The 20,228-nt window shown below is 46.5% G+C and overlaps 1 protein-coding gene across 1 annotated transcript in view; it reads right to left on the minus strand.

Annotated features, from left to right (window-relative positions):
* Pgm1 (phosphoglucomutase 1) overlaps nt 1-15,289 on the minus strand; it is a 63,259-nt gene extending 47,970 nt beyond the window's left edge. The window contains exon 1 of the mRNA XM_021159356.3: nt 14,921-15,289. Within this exon, the coding sequence (XP_021015015.1) occupies nt 14,921-15,166 (246 nt within the window). The 5' untranslated portion in view covers nt 15,167-15,289. The remainder of the gene's footprint in view (nt 1-14,920) is intronic.
* Between the last annotated feature and the right edge of the window lie 4,939 nt (nt 15,290-20,228).

Here is a 20,228-nt window from a genome sequence, read left to right on the forward strand (position 1 = left end):
GAAAAAGTAAACTACACAGAGGACACACCAAGGCAAACCAGAGGGAAGGGTCACAGCAGACACTGTGTCAACAAATGTCAGAGAAAGTCTGGTGTGTCGCCATATACCTGGAATCCCAGCACTTGGGAGGCGGAGGCAGGAGAATTGTCATGAGTTCAAGGACTACACCCCAAGTTCCAGGCTAGCCAAGGCTATACAGTAAGACTGTCTTTAAAACAGTGTATACATATTTATTTGTTTGTTTGTTTATATATACGCATATAGGCATGTCTCAGGATATCTGTAGAAAAATAGCTGCACTGTGTAATTGTTTTCAGTGTGGTTCTTTTGCGTCTGTAAATTATATATTTTACCTAATTACTCAAGTTTAATTCATTCTACAATACCAATCTGGACCACGAACCCAAGTTCAGAAGCTTGCTTTACTGAAGACATCAGGTGACATGAAGACCTGTTTCATGTCATGTAGCCTGCTAGTTAAACAACGAGCTACAACAAATCTCTGGAGTTTCTGTGTCACTGGACAAATTCTGCGACCAGCTCTACTCAGAAACAGCCTTTTGGGTTTGCTGGCCTAAGTCTCCAAAACTCTTTGTCCCCTCAGAGTCATGAAGTTAATTCCAGGACCAGGTTGAAGGTTGGCCTGTCTATGAAATAAATCCAGAGACTGTGTATGTTGGTGAGGCTGCAGAGATGGAGAAACTGCTACTCACTGTAGGAGGGGATGCACATTGGTATCACCATCATAAATTAATATAAAGGCGCCTCAAAACACTGTGAGTAGAGCAGTGTGGCCCAAGTATCCCAGTGCTGATTATAAATGCAATGGAAGAGAGACCAATCTCATGTTTATCACAGCCACTATTCACCAAAGCCAAGATCCAGGGTCACCTGAGTCCAGAGCGAATGAATAGGGAAACTGTCACACACATACAAAATGGACCACTAGTCAGTCATGAAAAAAAGAAAAAGAAAAAAATTTCTGTTGTTCATGGCCAAATGGATAGAACTGAGTGTTCCCAAAGCATATTACCACATTACCAGGCACCGAGGCTCTGCTGGGTAACTGTCTAAGGGACAGAAAGCTTCCAAAACTGTTCAAGAGAGGCCCTGGGAACAAGGGGACCTCTTCTTTGTTCTGGCCACTTCTTACAACTGTCCTCGAATCCTAATGGGCAGCGGCACTGTGTAGGAAAGAAACCCTGACGCTCAGGGACAATCCTGCTTACATCAGGACTGCCTGGCATGCACCTTTGAGACGAGATAGCCAGGTGTCAGACCAAAAACTGCTAGACTTGTCAGACTGAACCTAGCTTCCCAGAATAGGCTCCTCTCCCACCCCGAGAGCCTGCATTAAGCTGGGGGTGGGATAAAACACCTGTGCTCTGCAACACACAGGTCGACAGTGTGCAGTGTGCTGCTAGGTGCTGGCAGATCTGCTAAGAGAAGCCAGGCTGGGAAGGGAGGTGGGAACTGCTGTGGGACTCTTGGCAGTATCCAGTGCATTTCCCACGGAACCCTGACCTACCCACTGAGGCAGCCGACGAAGCCTGAGTGTGACTCGTGCAGGCAGTCTGTCTATTCATCATCAATATCTCCTAAAAACTACGCTATGACATACGAACTTGAAAAATAAGTAAAAAGAAATTCAAAGGGCTAGGGCTCTAGTTCAGTTGCAGTGTTGGCCTAGTATGCAAACGCCTGGATTTGAGCTTCAGCATCTCTCCTCCCCCACAATAAGGACATTTATAATTAACCCTAAACAGAACGTCCAGTAATGAATAGTGTATCCAGGAACCAAACTCTTGTATTAGGCTGACTCTGAAGTCATACTATAATAAAATGAAATGAAAGAAATAATCTAATTTTTCTAGTATATTTGTGGGGTTTTTTTTTGTGTGTATGTGTGTGTGTTCCTGTGCACATGAGTGCATGCGTGTCCCTTTCCAGAGACAACTTCAGGAATCAGCTCCCCCCACCCCCACTGTGGATCTCACCTATCCCTGGGAGCCTCCCCTTCAACTTGGAGGAAGTAACTATGATAAAGAGCCCCCCACCCCACCCTCCTCAAGAAGCCCAGAGTCTGGGCTGTTGAGCTGCTCTTCAGCTCACCTGAGGCTTTATCACGTGGGCTCTGCAGTTTGGGACAGGACTGAATCAGCCCAGGGAGTGGCTTGCCTGAATCAAAAGTACAGTTTCAATGACGACCATAGTAACTGGCGCTCAGGCTGCACCCCGCGTTCCTCAAGCATTCAGAAGCCTATGAACTCAACCCATTCCCATGACACTCTTCACTAGATATCAGAACTAACCCCTGATCACAGGAGAGGATTCTGAGCCTTAGAGATGAGAGGCAGAGCTCATAACATTTCACAGGAACTTGAAACTACAGCGTGAACCCAAGTCGACTCCAACTCATACTATGAACTACTTGTTAGTGCAATGCAGGGTGCCACCCAGTGGCCTGTCTTCTATTTGGCATTACATCAGAGGCAGTCCACAGGGACACTGTGAAGGACCTAGAGTATGCTTAAATCGAGCACTGCTTGCTTCATGTGACAGATAGTCCTGGCCTGGTGCCATCAAAGCAGCAGCAGAAGTGTGTGTATGTGGGGAGGTGTGGGGGGGTGTCTCTGGGTTCCCATCACATGCTAATTGTAGTAGATTAAATGGTGGTCTCTACTACCCCCAGGACTCTTCACTCAGAGCCTGTGGTGCATGATGACCTTGTTTGATAAAATGACTTTACAAGTTAAGGATCTTGAGATAAGAGCATTCTGGATTACTGAGGTGGGCCCTAGATCTAATGACAAGAGTCCTAACAACAGAACAGGAACGAGGGCGTGGCATAGCAGTAAACCACATTCTTCAGACGGAGAGCCGAATTCCCCAGCAGAGAAATCCGGGGTGGGAAAGAAGACAGGCATACGGAGATGGCCTTGCGGTCAGAAGTAGTGACTAGGCATGTGCTAGGAAGCCCTGGGCTACCCAAAGTGAGAAGTGTCACAGAAGTGTCCTCTGGCTACTATGTCTGCTGCCAACATCTTGATCTTAGACTTCTGGCCTCCAGAAATAGCTGACAAATTTCTGTTTTTTAAGCCCTCAGCTTGTGGTCATTTCTCTCAGCAGTCACAGGAAACTAACCTACATTACATTTTTAGCTATCCATGGATGGGCCCGTCTCTCCAATGACCACACAGCTTTGCCTGTGTTTCACCAGACACCTTGCACAGTCACTGGCACACAACATGTCAGTGTTTATCAAATGAACAGGTCCAGGTCCCAGGAGGCTGATGACAGTGTTAGATGTGTTTCTGGACGCTTCCTATCTGGAGGATGACACTGGCCTAGGCCAGGCAACCACACCACAGATTCATCTTAAGGTATCACATGGAGCTCAGCCCTCAGATCCAGAGGCTGTATGGCTGTGCCTCACAGGGACCAGGGACCACTGCCTGAACAGGCAAATCTAAGACACACTGTAGCACTGGAGATAGGATGAGATACCCATGCAGTGGGTGGTGGCAGACACAAATGACCCTCATCTCGTCCCTTCCCTCTCTGTCTTCCAATGGTCTCTGTATTTGAAATCATTGTGAAACCCTTAGAATTATCAGAACGCTCTATTTAGTAGATCGTTGGGCACTACGGTGCTTCACAAAGGCTGGTGCATCCTCACACTAACGCATAAGCCACTTATCGCTTCTCTCCATTAGATCTTCCACGGGAAAGCTGGCAAGGCTGAGCTGTGTGCTAAGCGCTTTTCTCATGGGGTGAATCACAAAGAGCCGGAGCAGAAAATGTGGCCCCACCTATGGAAGATGCTCAACCTTCGTGCCAGCCGCAGTCTTCCCCCCAATGCATCTGAGTAGTCCACACATACTTCCCCTCTGCTTCATTTAAAATCTTCCTTAACTTGAGCCACAGAATACATTTTTCAAAGGCCCCATGAAGACCCTGGAATATAACAGTTTTATTACTACTAAGTCAAAAGGCCTTTCCCTGTCCTCACTCAGTAATGCCATCCCAACTCCATAGCCCTAACTCTTTACTACCATGGATCAGGTTGGTGCTGTCACAGACTTGGGTTTCTGTGACCTTGAGCTGATGGGACTATCTTCCTAGGAGAGGTCTTGGTATTTAGTTGTTTGTTTGCTGTGCGGTGAACAAACTTTCCCGATGTTACACAGTTGTAAAATGGCCACAAAAAGCATGTGTTTACCAGAGTGGTCCCTGTGGCAGATGAGGTTGGCTAAGCAAACAGTGTTGGCTCTATGGCATAACACACAGGAAAGTGGGACTGTGGGGTTCCCCTCAGCATGAGCTGTCGTCTAAGATCCTCTCTATAGTGTGAGGAGGGTGCACACGGTCACTCACTTCTGGCTCTGCGCCAGCATATTCATCCCAGCACCGGCTTAGGGAGCAGTAAGATCTCCAAATGAAGCTGACACCCCACTTACTCTTTTAGGGGAAGCTGTCTTTCCTGTCTGTGGCACTTCCTTTGAAAGTCCTCAGTCATAACAGATTTCATCCTTTGAGAATAGATTTGAACTTTGAAAAGAGACAAAAAAAAATTGTCTGGAGCCATGTCTAATGAATAAAGTGGGTGTTCAAATCTCATTACATCATTTTAAGTGAAAAATGAAGCCTGACTATAAAATAATGTGACTGCTTTTCCTATGTGGCCCATAAACCAGTGGCCTGAAAAATAATTCCCACAGAGGTGTTTCGAAAGGCTCTGAGCCCTGGACACGTGACTGGAGTAAGTGCACAGTCCCAGAGAGGCCGTGTGTCAGGGAACAATACTAACGGGGACGTGGAAGCTCAGATATGTTTGTTAAAAGAGAAATCTGATTGCTTATGCTCTTGAGAAGTGGGGAAAAGTTATTCTCCTGGAGACACTGAAACTGGTCCTTTTCTTCTGGATAGCCTTGTCTGCTTTGACAGAAAGTGGCTGAGAACAATGCCCTCGCCTTCAGCAAGCCTTCACCAGCCTTATTAAACCCTTAAAGACAGACACATACAGTACCATGCTCCAGGCGGGACCTGTAGCATGTTGTGAGTGACCATGTGCACCCTCCTCACACTATGGAGAGGATCTTAGACAACAGCTCATGCTAAGGGGAACCCCATAGTCCCACTTTCCTGTGTTATGCCACAGAGACCACACTGTTTACTTCGCCGCCAACCTCATCTGCCACAGACATCGATTTCCCTCAGCATCCCCTCTTAGCACACCTGGATGATTGCTCTGGCTTATCATGCTACCCCATCCATCAAGAAGACCCTTGGGAAAGAAGACGCCACCACTGTGGCTCTAATGTGTAGGCAGTATGAACACCACCATATGCTTTCTGCTGCACTTTGGATCTTGAGTGTCCCCAAAGCCCCGTGTGCTAAAAGCTTGGTCCCCAACATGGTATTTGTGCGAGGAAATAGAACCTTCCAGAGGACAGGCCCCGAGGAGAGGGCATGCCTCTCTCCTCAGAAGCTTGTGGACTCCAGCCTCTTTCTGTATCTCTCTGCTCCCGGCTTGTGATAGATGTTGTTTTGCTCTACCGCATGTACCATGTGCTCCTGACATAAGCTGTCTTACCACAGAGCCTGCCAGCAGTGAGTGTGTCTGGCCTCAGACAGGAACCTGTAAACCCATGAGTCAAAATAAACCCATTGCTTTATAAGCAGCCCAGGCAAGTGAGCAGAGCAGCAGCCCAGGCATGTGAGCAGAGCAGGCCAGCAGCCCACAGTCTATAAGTGTCCTACTGACACTATTCTACCCACCTACCCATACACACACATATGTGGCTATAAAGTTACGTTCTTACACACATTAGTCATTGGATGCTACACTTGAGGGGCTTTCCACAGCCTGATGGAGAGGACACCAGACACCTAGAGACTGGAGCCACTGCTCTGACTGCACTGCTAGAAGCATCTGGGCTACTTGCCCTGGGGTAGGGGTGGGGCTAGTGTAATGGTGAGTACGTGGAAAACAAAACAATGCACCGAGGCAGGGATTTGAATTTTCCCTTCTCTCTCTTAAGTTCTACAGACACCTTAGCTAACCACATGCCTAATATACTGGGTAACATGTGTTAGAGGACATGTGTCCTTTGGAGGACATGTGTTAGGCTTAGTTCTGGCCCAGGACACTATTGGGACTTTAAGAGGTATTTAGTAGGTTGGTGCCCTTGAGTGGGACAGTGGAATCCAGTCACAACCTCTGCACTAGGCCATAAACAGCATGCACTTCCTCTACCATACACCAGAGAACCCACTATGACATACTGTGCTACTACAGAACCACTGCAATGGGGCCAACAGTCCACCCATTAAATTCTCAAAGATGAGCTAAATAAACCTTTCCTCCTCTGACGCTGACTCCACTCAGGCATTTGTTGCTATAATGGAAAGATGGTTCCTAGGCACATCTCTTTCCGCTGCCTATGACCCAAACATGGGTAAGAGCAAGCAGGGTGCATGGGGAAACATCTGCAGTCAGGTGGGCAAGTACAACCTCTTGCATGAGCAGGATGGCAAAGCCATGAGACCACAGGAGGCCAGGCCCAACCTGCTTGCACCCGCCATTCCTAGAAAGAAAAATCTCCATTCTTCTTTAAGTCACATCTATTTGTCTATTGAGTCTCTTACCACAGCCTAACCTGTATTATCATACAAATTATTTGGATCACCATATAGACTGCATAGTATACACAATGTTCACTTTGGGGGCCACCTCGGAGTATCTATCTCCAGAGCAGCCAAACTGAGCTACAGTGGGAGGGTCAAGCGTTGTTGGAACAATCAAAGAGATTTCAAACATAAGGCAGGCAGAAAGTCCCAAAGCCATCATGTTCCAATTTACCCATGTTAAACTACAGTCTATGGGCTTCCCATATGTGCAGCTCAGGGTAATGACAAGTTTGCAATGTAGTCATAGCGCAGACATACTTCCCTTGCCAGAATTTAGCTAACTACAACTCACACACACACACACACACATACACTGAGGAAGAGGGAGATGTCAACAACATGGGCAGTTCTGACACCATGTTACTCACAGACCACAGGCCCTCGCTCAGCTCTGCTCCCTACACAGCTGAGTATTAGCCTGGTCCTGCTGTCCTCTACAGATAAATACACTGGATTACGTGTTTTCTACACATCTGTGCAAAGGACTGAAGAGCGATTTGGCTATACTCAAGTGTCACCCTCCACTCTAATGTAGAACACACACGAGAGTACAGCATAACTTCCCATATGATCTGGATGTGGGCTACTGTCCCCACTGACCCCTGCGAGGCTAGCTCATCCTCAGATTATAGGCATCTAGTTCAGCTTCCACTTTTTAATAGGAACCATCAAGAGAAAGAAACCTTCTCTTGTGGATTTTAATCCTTCTTTCACACTATGATTCCAAAATTAGTTTTCATTCAATCCAGGAGTGGTGAAAATGGCCTCCCTCCAGGTGCCCTGGAGTTTAAAGTCACTTTTCCTGTTTAAAGTCACTTAGACTGGCTGTGCTTCTCAGCCACCCAGAGTGGAAACCTGGCATTTACAATGCTGTCCTGAGAATGCATCTCTGAAAGTAACGTATGAGTCCATGGATATCAAGTCAAAAGGGGCTTCCGCTGGTCCCCCATGACCCCACCCACTGTAACCTGGAAAAAACCACATTTTGTGCTGAGCCACTTTTCTTCATAGCAGCCGAACACAAATTCGAGCATTTTCCTGCAAGAAAACGGATCTCACATCCCATGTGACATCAGAGAGTGGGAAAGGAAGAAGTCAGCTAAATTTGGGAAGATAGTTCTCTATGTCATAGATGGCCACACACACTCAATGTCATGTGTGCTGGAATTCACCAAAGTTGTTCTATCTGGGGTCCTCTTATAAATGCATAGAATTCACCTGAACATCAGGGCTCTGGAAGTCCATCCACACTGCCAAATCCAGTGTCCTCAGCCACTGAGTGAGGATGTTGTCACAACCCCCATATGTTGTCACATATGTTCTCTGACATATACTCACTTGTGTTTATAGCTTGCCTTTTGTTGTTGTTAGGAGACAACATCCCACTTAGGAATCCATGCTGGCCTTGAACTCACAGGCTTCTTGTGAGTTCTTAGCATCCAGACTGCTGAGATTATGGGCATGTGCCGCTGTGCCCCATGACATATACTTATTTATAGAAAAGACCAACTGTATGAAATATCAGAAGACCAAAGTGCAAGCTCCAACACTACCAAGAAGCAGGACAAGGGAACCACGTTTCATGACCACAGTTTGTGGTTTAAGAAGTGCACCTGGCATAGCCTTCTCCAGTTCTAGGCTGGAGAGTACAGTTGCCACTTTTCAAGGAAACTTCTCTTTGGTACAGATAGAGACTATTATAGAAAAACGCACAACCAATCAAATCCCAATGCTGTGGAGCCCAGTCCCAGTGGATAAATATTCAACACAATTCCAGCACCCAAAGCTAAGAGATCGTGGCAGAAGGTGGGAAGGAGATGTTGTTAGAGCTGAGGATTAGGAAGTCTGATGTGAGACTGTGTTCCCTAGAAACTTCAGAAGCTACACCCAAACGTCTCACCAACATGACTGCCTAAATGGAAGTGGAATGAGACTCCAACAGACATGCTAAAGTGCATGGGGAAAGTTTGACCCGCTGCAGAGCACTACAGGCAACTGAGGGATGCTGACAGTGGAGGGAATAGGAAAGATCACACCAAAGGTCAGCCCTGCGATATATGTGCAAGTAACATTATACAGGCTTAGCAGGTTGTGTGTGTGTGTGTGTGTGTGTGTGTGTGTGTAACAGCAATTAATGAAGAAAGAGGCCATGCATTTGAGAGAGAAAGGAGGAGTTTGGAAGGGCTTCAAGGGAGGAAAGGGAAGGGGGAAATGATGTAATTATATCATAATCTCACTGGGATATTGATTATGTTAATCTATTTTCTGTAATTATAGTGAAATGATTAAAGTGAATACAAGGAAAGAGACTGAGTTAGCACAGAGTTTTGCAGATGGACAGTCGGAGCAAGTTCTCATTCCCATTTCCCTGCGGCTCACAGGGCTGCCCTTCTGTGTTGGCTCCTTTTCCGTCACTTAACACAAGCCAAGGTCACCTGAGAGGAGACTAAATTAAGAAAAATGCTCCAGTAAGACTGGACTGTAAACAAGCTTGTAGGACATTTTCTTAATTGTGATCGATGGGGGAGGGCCCAGCCCACTGTGGGTGGTACCATCCCTAGGCTGAGCAAACCTCGGGAAACAAGCTATACCCCAATGCGGCCTCTGCATCAGCTCCTACCTCCAGGTTCCTGCCTTGATTGAGTCCCTTCCTTGATTTCCTTCTATGATGAGCAGTTAGCCAGATAAATCGCTCCCTCCCCAAGTCACAGCCACAAAAACCCCAACTGCAACACCCTTTGTGGTCATTTCTATCCTGAGGACAGCAGCTGAGAAAAGCCTTCTCCGTATTCTCCACCAAAGGTCCTTCACAGACCCTGAAAACTTACAACACTAGATGGTGATTTTTAAACATGGGCAAGGAGCTCCCCATATATGAGCTCAGCTCTGAATCAGGTGAAGTCAGGCTATGACTGGGCAAACGGCCAAGTGCTCCAAGGAGCTCCGGGGAGAGTAGATGGGGCAGTTCAATCTTCCCTGCCTACATCTCTTACACATGTGTGGCTGGACCTGTCGGGTAGCGCACTTTCCCGTATGTGTGAGAGTTGGAATGCTTCACAACACAACCAGGGACGACTCTTTAGTACCTTACCCGTCCCCCCGAAAAAATGCACTACCACAAAACTACCATATTTCTACACTGCTCTCTTAAGGGCCCATTTATTTATCCTAAGAGTCACGTTTTCTAACAAAGCCCATAGTGTCTCCTGTCTTCCTCTACTAAGATGGTATAGAAGCCAGAAATTGTAACTGTCTTGTCAGGACTTGGGTCCTCTTAAAGAGGAAGAGTGATCCTAACCACTGGGTCATCTCCCAGCCTCCTTTTTAGTCTTGAATGCTGTAGCAACAGACCACATTAAAGAAGAAAGGGTTATTCATTTATTTTTAGAGAAAACACTTGTGAAACTGAAGAAGAGAATTTCTCAAAAAACAAACAAACAAACAAAAACCAACTCAATAAAGTCTTATGTGACCAGGGGTTGGAGACACAGCTCAGTGGTGCAGTGCTTGACTAATTCTGGTGAGGACCTGGGACCAATGCCCAACACTGAAGGTTAAGAAACACAAACAAGCCAGGTGGTGGTGGTGCACGCCTTTAATCCCAGCACTTGGGATTTCTGAGTTCAGGGTCTGAGGCCAGCCTGGTCTACAGAGTGAGTTCCAGGACAGCCAGGGCTATACATAGAAACCCTGTCTCGAAAAAACAGAAAAAAAAAAGAAAAAAAAAACACAAACAAAAAAGCACATATGTAGTAGCAAAGACTACGTTACTCCTGCCTACCCTCCTGCTGCTCTCCTCTCCTGAGAGGTGGGTGCATATTCTCTGATTGCAGGCCACGGCCTCAGTTCCCATGCTAAGGAGAGAGCTGACTCGGTAAAAGGCTGCAGTGCAAGCATCAGGACCAGAGTCCCATTTGCAGAAATTCCCCACAAAAATCCCAGGTGAGCTTGCAATCCCAGTGCTGGAGAAGCAGAAACAGGAAGAACCCTGGGGGTCCCAGGCCAGCTAACCTTGATGGCTTATCAAGTTCCAGCCAAAGAGAGAACCTATGTCAAAAACAGTAGATGGTACCTGAAGAACACCGAAGGCTGTCCTCTGATCTCTGCATGCATGTATACACATGTATCCAGATAAAAACATGCACACGCGTGCACACACACACACATACACACGCACACACACACTGAGAGTGGGGGGAGGGGAGAGGAGGGGAGGAGGGAGACAGAGAGACAAATAGAGACAGAGACAGAGAGAGTCCAGTCAGTTCAGTCCCAAATCAAGAATGTCCTCTCTTTAATAATTTTGCTTTTTTTCTATTTTATTTTATTTTTATTTTAATATTTCTTTTTTTTAAATCTCTTCTGGTCAACCCCTCCCAGAAGCCAAGATATCCTAAGTAAAAAAAGACATTATCTCCTTCAGCCTGGCATTTAATGCTGATTCAAAATCAGAAAGTACGACCTACTGAAGATTCATTCAAAAGCTGCTGATAACTAAGAATAATTAAGAAGCAGGAAGTTATTAAACCTTTTAAACGGGTAGTCTATAACAAAGTGACTCAAAGATGTCTCTCTGCTAAGCCAGGGCTGCCCTAAAGATACAGCACAGCTTATCAGGGCTCGCTGGCTAGCCAGACATGTGTGCAGAGTTCCAGGCCAGTGAGAGGGCCTTGTGTCAAGGAAAAGTATAGATGGTGCACGAGGAACAACATTCTGGTCTCTAAACCCATATATGTGCATACACACAAAGGCACACCTGCACACACAGACATAGGCGCCCACCCACATAAACACAGACCAAAACAGACATAGTCATCCCAAGTGGAAGACGACAGAGTTCTCAAGTTCTGGCTGATATGATTGGTGATCATAGGAGCCTTCATGTTTGGGTCAGTACATTTTCAGACCCATTCTGGTATCCAGCCTGGGATCAGACAGCTCTTTCCTGAGTGTGCAGATTGTGGACAAGAAGTCCATTTCCATGGTTTGGCTTTGTATCTGTGCTGGCAACATTGTCTATATTGGTGATTGACCATTCAGGGCTACCAGACAGGGAGTCATCAAACATACTACCTTTGGTCCACATTACTGTAGGTACAGTCTGAATTTTCTACTCACCAGGTCCACACCCCTGGGTTTAATCAATCAAGGGCTGATAATATTCAGAAAGAACAAAAATAATGAAATAAAATATTATACAGAGGCCAGTGAGATAGCTTAGCAGGGAAGAGCATTTGCTGCTAAGCCTGAGTCCACAAGACCCACATGGTAGGAAAGAACCAAATCCCACAGTTGTCCCCACCTCCACAAGCTTGCTGTGACACATGCACCCACATACATACACATACACAAATAAACATTAAAAAGTAATATGAAGCCGGGCGTGGTGGCACTCGCCTTTAATCCTAGCACTTGGGAGGCAGAGGCAGGCGGATTTCTGAGTTCAAGGCCAGCCTGGTCTACAAAGTGAGTTCCAGGACAGCCAGGGCTACACAGAGAAACCCTGTCTAGAAAAACCAAAAAAAAAAAAAAAAAAAAAAAAAAAAAAGCAATATGGGACAAATGTGAACACCTACACAGCGTTTTTTTATGCCATATTTAGTTTTCTAATATAGAGATGATTTAAGGTAACTACGTGGATTATAAGCAAATAAGCACCTCATCTTACAGGACCCTCACTATACAATAACAAATCCGAGAGACTAGCAGTAGTGAAGCAGTTTTTAATAAACCATTTTGCAGACAGAGGCACCAACATTGAGAAAGGGTAAAAATGGCTGGCGTGCTAATCTGGCACAGGTCAGTGTTTTCTGAAGTTCTTGATCATGTCCTGTTCTCTCTTCTCCCATAGACCAATACTCCAGAGAGGTCCAGTCGTCAGTTCTTCTAGCATGCCTGCCTTCCCAAAGTCCCTGTTCTCCTGGTTCAGAATGCAAAGCCGTACATGGTGGGGAGTACTCTGGGACCCGAGATACCCCCTTTTCTAATTATGGCACAGTCAAGGTGCAGCCTGCCTGCAACTTCTCAGCTTTCAGAGTGTTCAGACAAGCAGATGCCAGCTAGCAGAAAGGCCCAGGCCCCCTGATTATCCGCCACTCTTTGATGAGCTCTAATTGCACCTCACGCTGAAAACAGACCATGACAATTTATTTCTTACAGACGTAATCTTTTACAGAATTTGCTACCTGCAGAGGTCCTGGACTGATCCCCTTGAATGTACCAAGGAAAGACCTTCATGTAAAATGCAATCCTGTCTTAAGCTTAGTCTCCAATGGGCACATATGACCTGCAAACATAAATTCACTGGATGGAATTGCATTAATCTACTCTGGTGGTATCTATGAGAAAGGAGCAGTTGCTTTATGAAGATTTGATCTTAAGGGAATCACACACTTACACCCCTGGGGAGGAGTGATGCTTAAGAGAATCAGAGCAGCAAGCTGGGGACAAAGACCTAGGGTATAATAAGTTCAGCGAGCCATGGGATGGTGGGAACGATCAGTGGCGTGATCAAGATAAGGAATGAGACTAAGTCATCGAAATGCAGGGCATAGGTAAAGGCCCACAACAGTGCTACAGGGAATGAGCAAGCAGAGTCACCCTCCCTGAGGGGGCGTTTCAGCAGAGAGGCGGAAGCAGCAGGGCTTAGACGATGGTAAGGTGGCAAGTGAGGGAATCCTGGAACTATTAGAGTTTGGCCAAAGAGGGAAGAGCAACAGGCCAGTGGCTAATGCGTGATGATGTTTAGTAACTTTCTGTTGTTGTCTTCACGCTTTCCTTCTCACCCCACAGTACTCCCAAAGTGGCAGAAATCCATTTGAACCCTAAAACTCACACTATGCTAAAAGCTCCTACCGACAAGGCTCACTCCTGACTGGGAGCCTTCCTTTCCCCCACCCATTCTCTGTCCTGGGCATAGGCCAGGGAACTGCTGAATGAGGCCCCTGTGAGCAAGGGTGGAGTTGAAGGGATCCTCCCCACAGAGCTGATCGTCCTCTCTCCCACATGGAAAGAAAGCTGTGGTGGTCTGAACACTATGAGGCATACAGATACAAATCCCGACTTCTTTCTCTGTTAGTCAATGTCTGACTCATCCAGGAAAGTCTACATACAGAGCTCAGTTTAGATCTTGAAAACTGGGAAAAGAAGGTCTTGCAATTTATGAGTCCCTTAATTTTCAGAAGCCACTCAAGTGGTACCGGCAGGTTCCGTGCTGGATTCAATGTTCCCGTTATAGTTTTGGTAAATTCTTTAACCTGCCCAGGCTTTTTAGTACTCTCGTCGGTGACTTTAAAGTACCCATAATAGCGTCTTCCTTATAGGGCTTCAAGAGGGTTCTTGAGACACACCAGTGAAATGTTTGTCACGGTGCTTGGCAAGGCAGCTTGAAATAAGTTGAAATACAAGTAATTGCTGAAGGGAATGAGCCCCAGAGGAGCTGAGAGAAAGTCCAATGTTATTGTAAATATACAAAAAAAAAAAAAAAAAAAGTATTCCTTAAAACTTCTTTTAAAGTATCTTGTAGAAACAAATAACCAATTCCAAATCCACATTTACACATCATCAGATTTATAGGAGAAAAAAAAAGTTTCACCTCTCTAGTGGACCTGCTCAATTAAGACAGTTAACCTTCTTAACCAGGGGGCGGAACCGGGGGCGTTGCATTAATTTCCTGGCCTGTCAGGACAGCTTGCGTAAGCGAGCCCTTGGGTATATTGTTATTGCTTTAATGAAAATTCAGGTCCAGCCCCCTTGGTGGAACAGGTCCAGCAGAGACTGGACTTTTCAAAAGCCTGAACCCAGGCAGCAGGCCCGGCAGGGGAGGAAGCGCCTTTCCCAAGCCAACCAGTGGGCAGGGAGAGAGGCTTGGCACCTGCGGGCCCAGATCGCTGGCTTAACGCCCCAGGGGGATGAGTGCTCCGGTCACCCCGGCCCTCCCAACGCCTGGCCTCGAGCCAGCGGGAGGTGCCCCAATCCCAGACCAGAATAGCACAGCGCCACGCAGGGTCTGCACGGCGGGCTCACCTTTCCCGGCATAGCCATTGCGAAACTTGGGGTGTGGGGGGATGGGGTGGACGGGAAGCCAAATAGGGGAGTGGGGGCGGGGGTACTGCCAAGGTCAAGGGAGCGTGCGCGGGGCGGGGACGGGATGGTGGCGCGCACGGAAGCGCCGGCCCAGAAAAGCCCGCACGTCGCACACGCTCAGCCCGGCCCGCGCGTCCCTTACCCCGTTGGCTGCAGCGATGCGTACGATGAGCTGGATGGCCTCGGTCATGTAGAAGCGGCCGTCCCCGCCCACAACCAGCGTGGCCTCCTGCCTCAGCGCCGGCTCCACGGTAGAGACGATGCTCTGGATGAAATTCTCCGCATAGTTGGCGTTGCTCTGGAAAACCTTCACTCGCTTCCGCAATCCGCTGGTGCCGGGCTTCTGATCCGGATATGCCTGCGTCTTCACTGTCACGATCTTCACCATGGTGGCGGTTGGCTGCGAGGCGACAGTGGCTACGGCTCTGGCTGCTGCAGAGGGCTCAGGGTCCGCTCTGCTCTTGTCCTGGAAACAAGACGGCCCAGGGCCTGCCCACGGCCCGCCCACTTCGCCAAAGTCCGGCAGCCTGGGAAGGGGGACGGGTCACGAGGTCGAAAGGGGCGGAGTCTCCCCGACTGACACAACTCTACCTGAGCCAATGGTCTATATAAAGAAACTAGCTCTTTAACTGGAGAGCAGAGCTTCATCTATCCATCATAGTGCAAGGACGAAGAGTTCAGCACGTTACTGTGATTGGACTAGAGTGTCACGTATACATTCCAGAAGCTGGTCTAAAAGACAGAAATGCCATCTTCCGACTTTTTTTTTTCTGCAAGGACAGGCTCAACCCCAAAGTTATATTCAGCTTTCTATTTTTTATGTGTTTGCTGTGGGCCACATGCTACTTCATTAGTGATTGTGGATATCCGAAGAACTGATTTGTTTAGTGTATAGTTTCTAGATCTTCCAAAAGTACGGGTTTTATTTTTCCGTGCTTCTGCTCACAACACTGAAAAATTCTGATAATAAAATCCTTCCTCGCCCGGTGGTGGTGGCGTACGCCTTTAATCCCATCACTTGGGAGGCAGAGGCAGGCAGATTTCTGAGTTCGAGGCCAGCCTGATCTATAGAGTGAGTTCCAGGACAGCCAGGGCTACACAGAGAAACCCTGTCTCGAAAAACAAAACAAAATCCTTCATCACTTGAGGAAGTCTAGCTCAGTTTGGGTCTGAACAAGCCAGGCAGGCTCTTACCAGGATTGGCCTGTCTGTCATCCATCACGTTTGACAACTAGGAGATGGAAACTTTGAAGGCGGCCTAGATTAACATAGGTACAGCTATACGGCGTCAAAGGATTACTGTGACAGCGACCCAGTGATTGTGAAAACAGCAAGAGCTAAGGCAGCCAAAATGGATTTGATTATTCGGTAGGAATATTTTCTTCTGCCTTTCTTAGTTTTTTTGTTAAGAGTCTCTGCTTGACAAATGTGTCATTTTAGTATACCAAGAAAACAAAAACCCTTAAGAAAGTTAAGTCTGTGAGTGTCCATCTTAAACAAATGTAGCCGGGCGTGGTGGCGCACGCCTTTAATCCCAGCACTTGGGAGGCAGAGGCAGGCGGATTTCTGAGTTCGAGGCCAGCCTGGTCTACAGAGTGAGTTCCAGGACAGCCAGGACTACACAGAGAAACCCTGTCTCGAAAAACCAAAAAAAAAAAAAAAATGTAAAAACTTTCAAAAAGGATTTCTGTAAGAATGAGGTTGTGGTGATGATGACTGTGCCTGTATTCCTATGCGTGCATGCGTGCGCGCACACAACACACACACACACACACACACAGAGAGAGAGAGAGAGAGAGAGAGAGAGAGAGAGAGAGATTCCATAGAGGCATAGACCTATACAGTCTTGAAATGATCCCAGCTTAGTAGAGTCCACGTGAAATCAGTATTAGTTGATGCAGTCATTAGACTATATTTAAAACCTATCAGGCCTAAAATTATCAGCTCCTCTCTCCAGTTCCAGTACTAGAACATCCTGATAACCCATGAATTTAGCTTGTATTCATACTTTCACAGTGGCTAATTGGTGTCTCTTGATCAAGCAGGGAGGTTGGCTGACATATGTAAGTTTTGCCTCAGAACAAATGCTAATAGGTATATGGATATGAAGTTTATGTGCATACAGCATAGCTGGTTATAATCACTGTCATTGAGCTTCTGTGGTAGCTATGTGGAAACTGACAGCTGCTCATAATTTCTAATATTTTCCTAGGAGTTTATAGCTTATAGTCATATTTTTGTAAAGTTGTGTTTTCAAACCCATTAGATGAGAAAATTAAAGGTAGAATAGTGAGTGTGAGTGAGATTACCTAACTCAAAAATGAAAATATAGCATAGAATCCTCCCAAGTCTTAGAAACATCTACTTTAGATTTATATAGTTTACATTAGTGCTTTCACCTTGGTACTAATAAAAAGTACTCAACAAATGGTATCAAAGTGCTGGGCTCAGACTCGGAACCCATGCATGCCCTTCCCGCAGTCTTTACTGTCTGTGGAAGTATGATGAAGCTGTTCACTTAAGACTGGCTCTGTAAATGTAACTGAGGAAAATATGTAATAAAAATATTAAAAATTAAAAAAAAAAGACTGGCTCTGTACTTCTCTCACCTCAGAACATGCAGCAGTTAGCTTCAGCCACATAGCAAATCCATCTAAAACTCATTAGCTTAATACATCCTCCATGTATTATCCCTCGGGCTGTTGTTTATGCAAGTGTTACAGCTTTGAGGGGGAAGATTGCCCCAATGCAAGTGTTTCAGCTCTGAAGGGAAGGTATCCTGGCAGTCAGGAGCCAAGGAGTACCAGAGTCACACTGCACAACAAACCTCACACAAGAGATATACGGGGAAAGACACGAAAGGGTGACTGCCTGTGCTCAGGCAAGAAGCAGCCGAGAACTGAGCAGAGGCAGGCTTCTTGTATGGGGTTTCTTGGGGGCAGGGTTTACCAGGTTGGAGATTTCCAGGGCGGAGGGGGATTGCTGAGATTTCAAGTCCTGAGCTTGGGGTGAGACCAGGGATTGGTGGGTTTTGAAAACCCAGAAGTGAGCTTGGAGTTTTTTACCCTACAGGTTAACTGAGCAATTATGCGGATCTGAGCAAGACTCACCCAATCTTGGCTCCATCCAGTGTCTCCTTTACAGTCCCTATGATTCTAGCAATCATTTATGTAATCCCTTTGAATTACTTTTCCAGTGCTGTGTACCAAAATAACACACACACACACACACACGATGATTGAAAGTGCTCATTTATTACCTCAAAACTCTTTAAGTCAGAACTCTGCCACATATGGCTGTGTTGCACATTCTCAGCATATGTAAAACGATTGAAATCATGGTCTTGACTGGGCTGGGCAAAGTGTTAAAGGTAAATAAACATAGATGTCACAGTCTAAATACCCAAAGTCCAATCGCCTGTAGCCATGTAGCCGTGTATTCCAAACTGCACTCATCCTGATTGCCCTCAACCACTACTAGCTCCAGTCATAACCAGCACAGAAAGTCTTCATCATCATGAGTCAACAAAACCTACCAGCTACAGACAGCTTACAGAGCTGTGCTTGCCATAGAAGAAATGCTGGTGTGCGACAGCACTGTGGAGCAAGCCTGTGCTTTATAAGGTGAGCAGGCTTTTGCTTCTTTCTTAGAGAAAGAACTACTTGCTGAACTACTCTGGCAACAATAAACTAAGATTTAAAACTGTTTTGAGCTGATTGCTTTAGACACAACTCTTGAGATTGCTAAGAACACTGTTTGCTTGGCATCTATAGAGCTGAGACCCCTACTTCTTTGGAAGCTGTAATCCACTCCGCTTTGCTACACTGTCCTCACAATTCAAATCTCTGACTTATTCTAAAACATTGATTTGTGTGTAAGGTGCGCACACTACAGCACTGCAGCCTGAGGGCATCCTGCAGAAGGTGGTTCTCTCCTTCAACCTTGAGTTCTAGGGGTAGAACTTGGGCTATCAGGCTTGGCCCCAGGCCAAAACATACATACATACATACATACATACATACATACATACATACATACATACGTGTGTGAACTGTATCATGAAGTCTCAATAGCTACAGTTGCCCGTACTAGACCATGCCAGTAAACGCTCAAGCAAGGATGGGCAAAGAGCTGTTGTGTAACAAAACTTTTGCTGGAGAGAGGCAACACACATGTCTACTCACCCTAGATGGGGAGCCTGTGACAGACCATAGTACAGATCCTGTGTTACAGCTCTGAGGGGAGCGGTTTCCCCAGTGGAAGTGTTTCAGCTCTGAAGGCAAAGGTGCCCTGGCAGTCTGGGGCCAAGGAGTACCCCAAAGTCACACTGCACAACACAAGGAGATTTATTGGGAAAGACACAAGAGGGTGGCTGCCTCTGCTCAGAAGAGAAATAGCAAAGAACTGAGCAGGAAGCTGGCTTTATAGAGGGTTTCTTGGGCGGGGGGGGGGCGGTGCAGAATTTTCCAGAATGTGTATTTCCAGGGTGGGGATAGGTGGGACTTCAAGTCCAGAGCTTGGGATGAGTCCAGGGATTAATAGATTTTAAGCTTGGAAATTGGGCTTTTCAGTTCAGGGATTTGTGGGTTTCAAGTCAGGGATTGGTGGGTTTTCAAAACCTGGAAGTGAGGTCAGACTACAGATACCACCAAAGTCCAGATTGGTAAACCAATGAGTTGAATTGGTGTTAGGTACAGGTATATGGGTGAGAGGTTACTTACAGGAGCAGAAATGACAACAGCTGCATTACCAAAGCCCACCCCAGCCACAGGCTTAGAGAGCTTCCTTTCCAGCCGACTCTGATCTAAACCTTTTCCAGCCGGTTTGGCTGGTTTCTGCTTCTTCCAGGCAGCTGGTCTGGTCTCAGTCTTCTTTGTAGCTTTTGCTCTTCCGAGAGTCTTCATTGCAGCTGGGCTCTGCTTACCCCAGCAGGGAGAGGCCTGGTGACTCTGGTCAGTTATGAGGATTTGCTGAAGCTATTGTGAGTAGTTTACCTTCCGGCTTGAGGAACTTCCCAGTAAGGTGGAACGTTTCAGTCTGGGAGGAAATTGTTAAACAAGGGCCTTGAGGTCTCACCCCTAGTTGAGGTCTCACCCCTATATGCAGCTGACAGAAGGAGAGTCAGTTTTCTTCCAGGACAGCTCTGATAGGGTGTCACATCCAAGAGGTCAGCCTAACACCCTTGTACAAGTTCAACACTAGTTGGACTCAGGATGGATAGACACAGCTAGATGGTAAATAAGATGCATATCAATAATAGTTATAGAAGACTTGAATTTGAGAGAAGGGGACGCCTGAGAGGATTCAGAGTGGGGAGATGAATTGACATGATGAAAATGTACTGTAATAAATAAATAGCCTGTGTAACTAGATTAGATTTGCCCAGATAATCTGTTTTGCTCTGTAATGTAACATGCTCATGGAAGTGATGTTCTCACTCACAAGAAGAG

Source organism: Mus caroli, unplaced genomic scaffold, assembly GCF_978045245.1.
Source record: "Mus caroli unplaced genomic scaffold, Mus_caroli_1 scaffold_6, whole genome shotgun sequence".
Classification (NCBI taxonomy): Eukaryota; Metazoa; Chordata; class Mammalia; order Rodentia; family Muridae; genus Mus; species Mus caroli.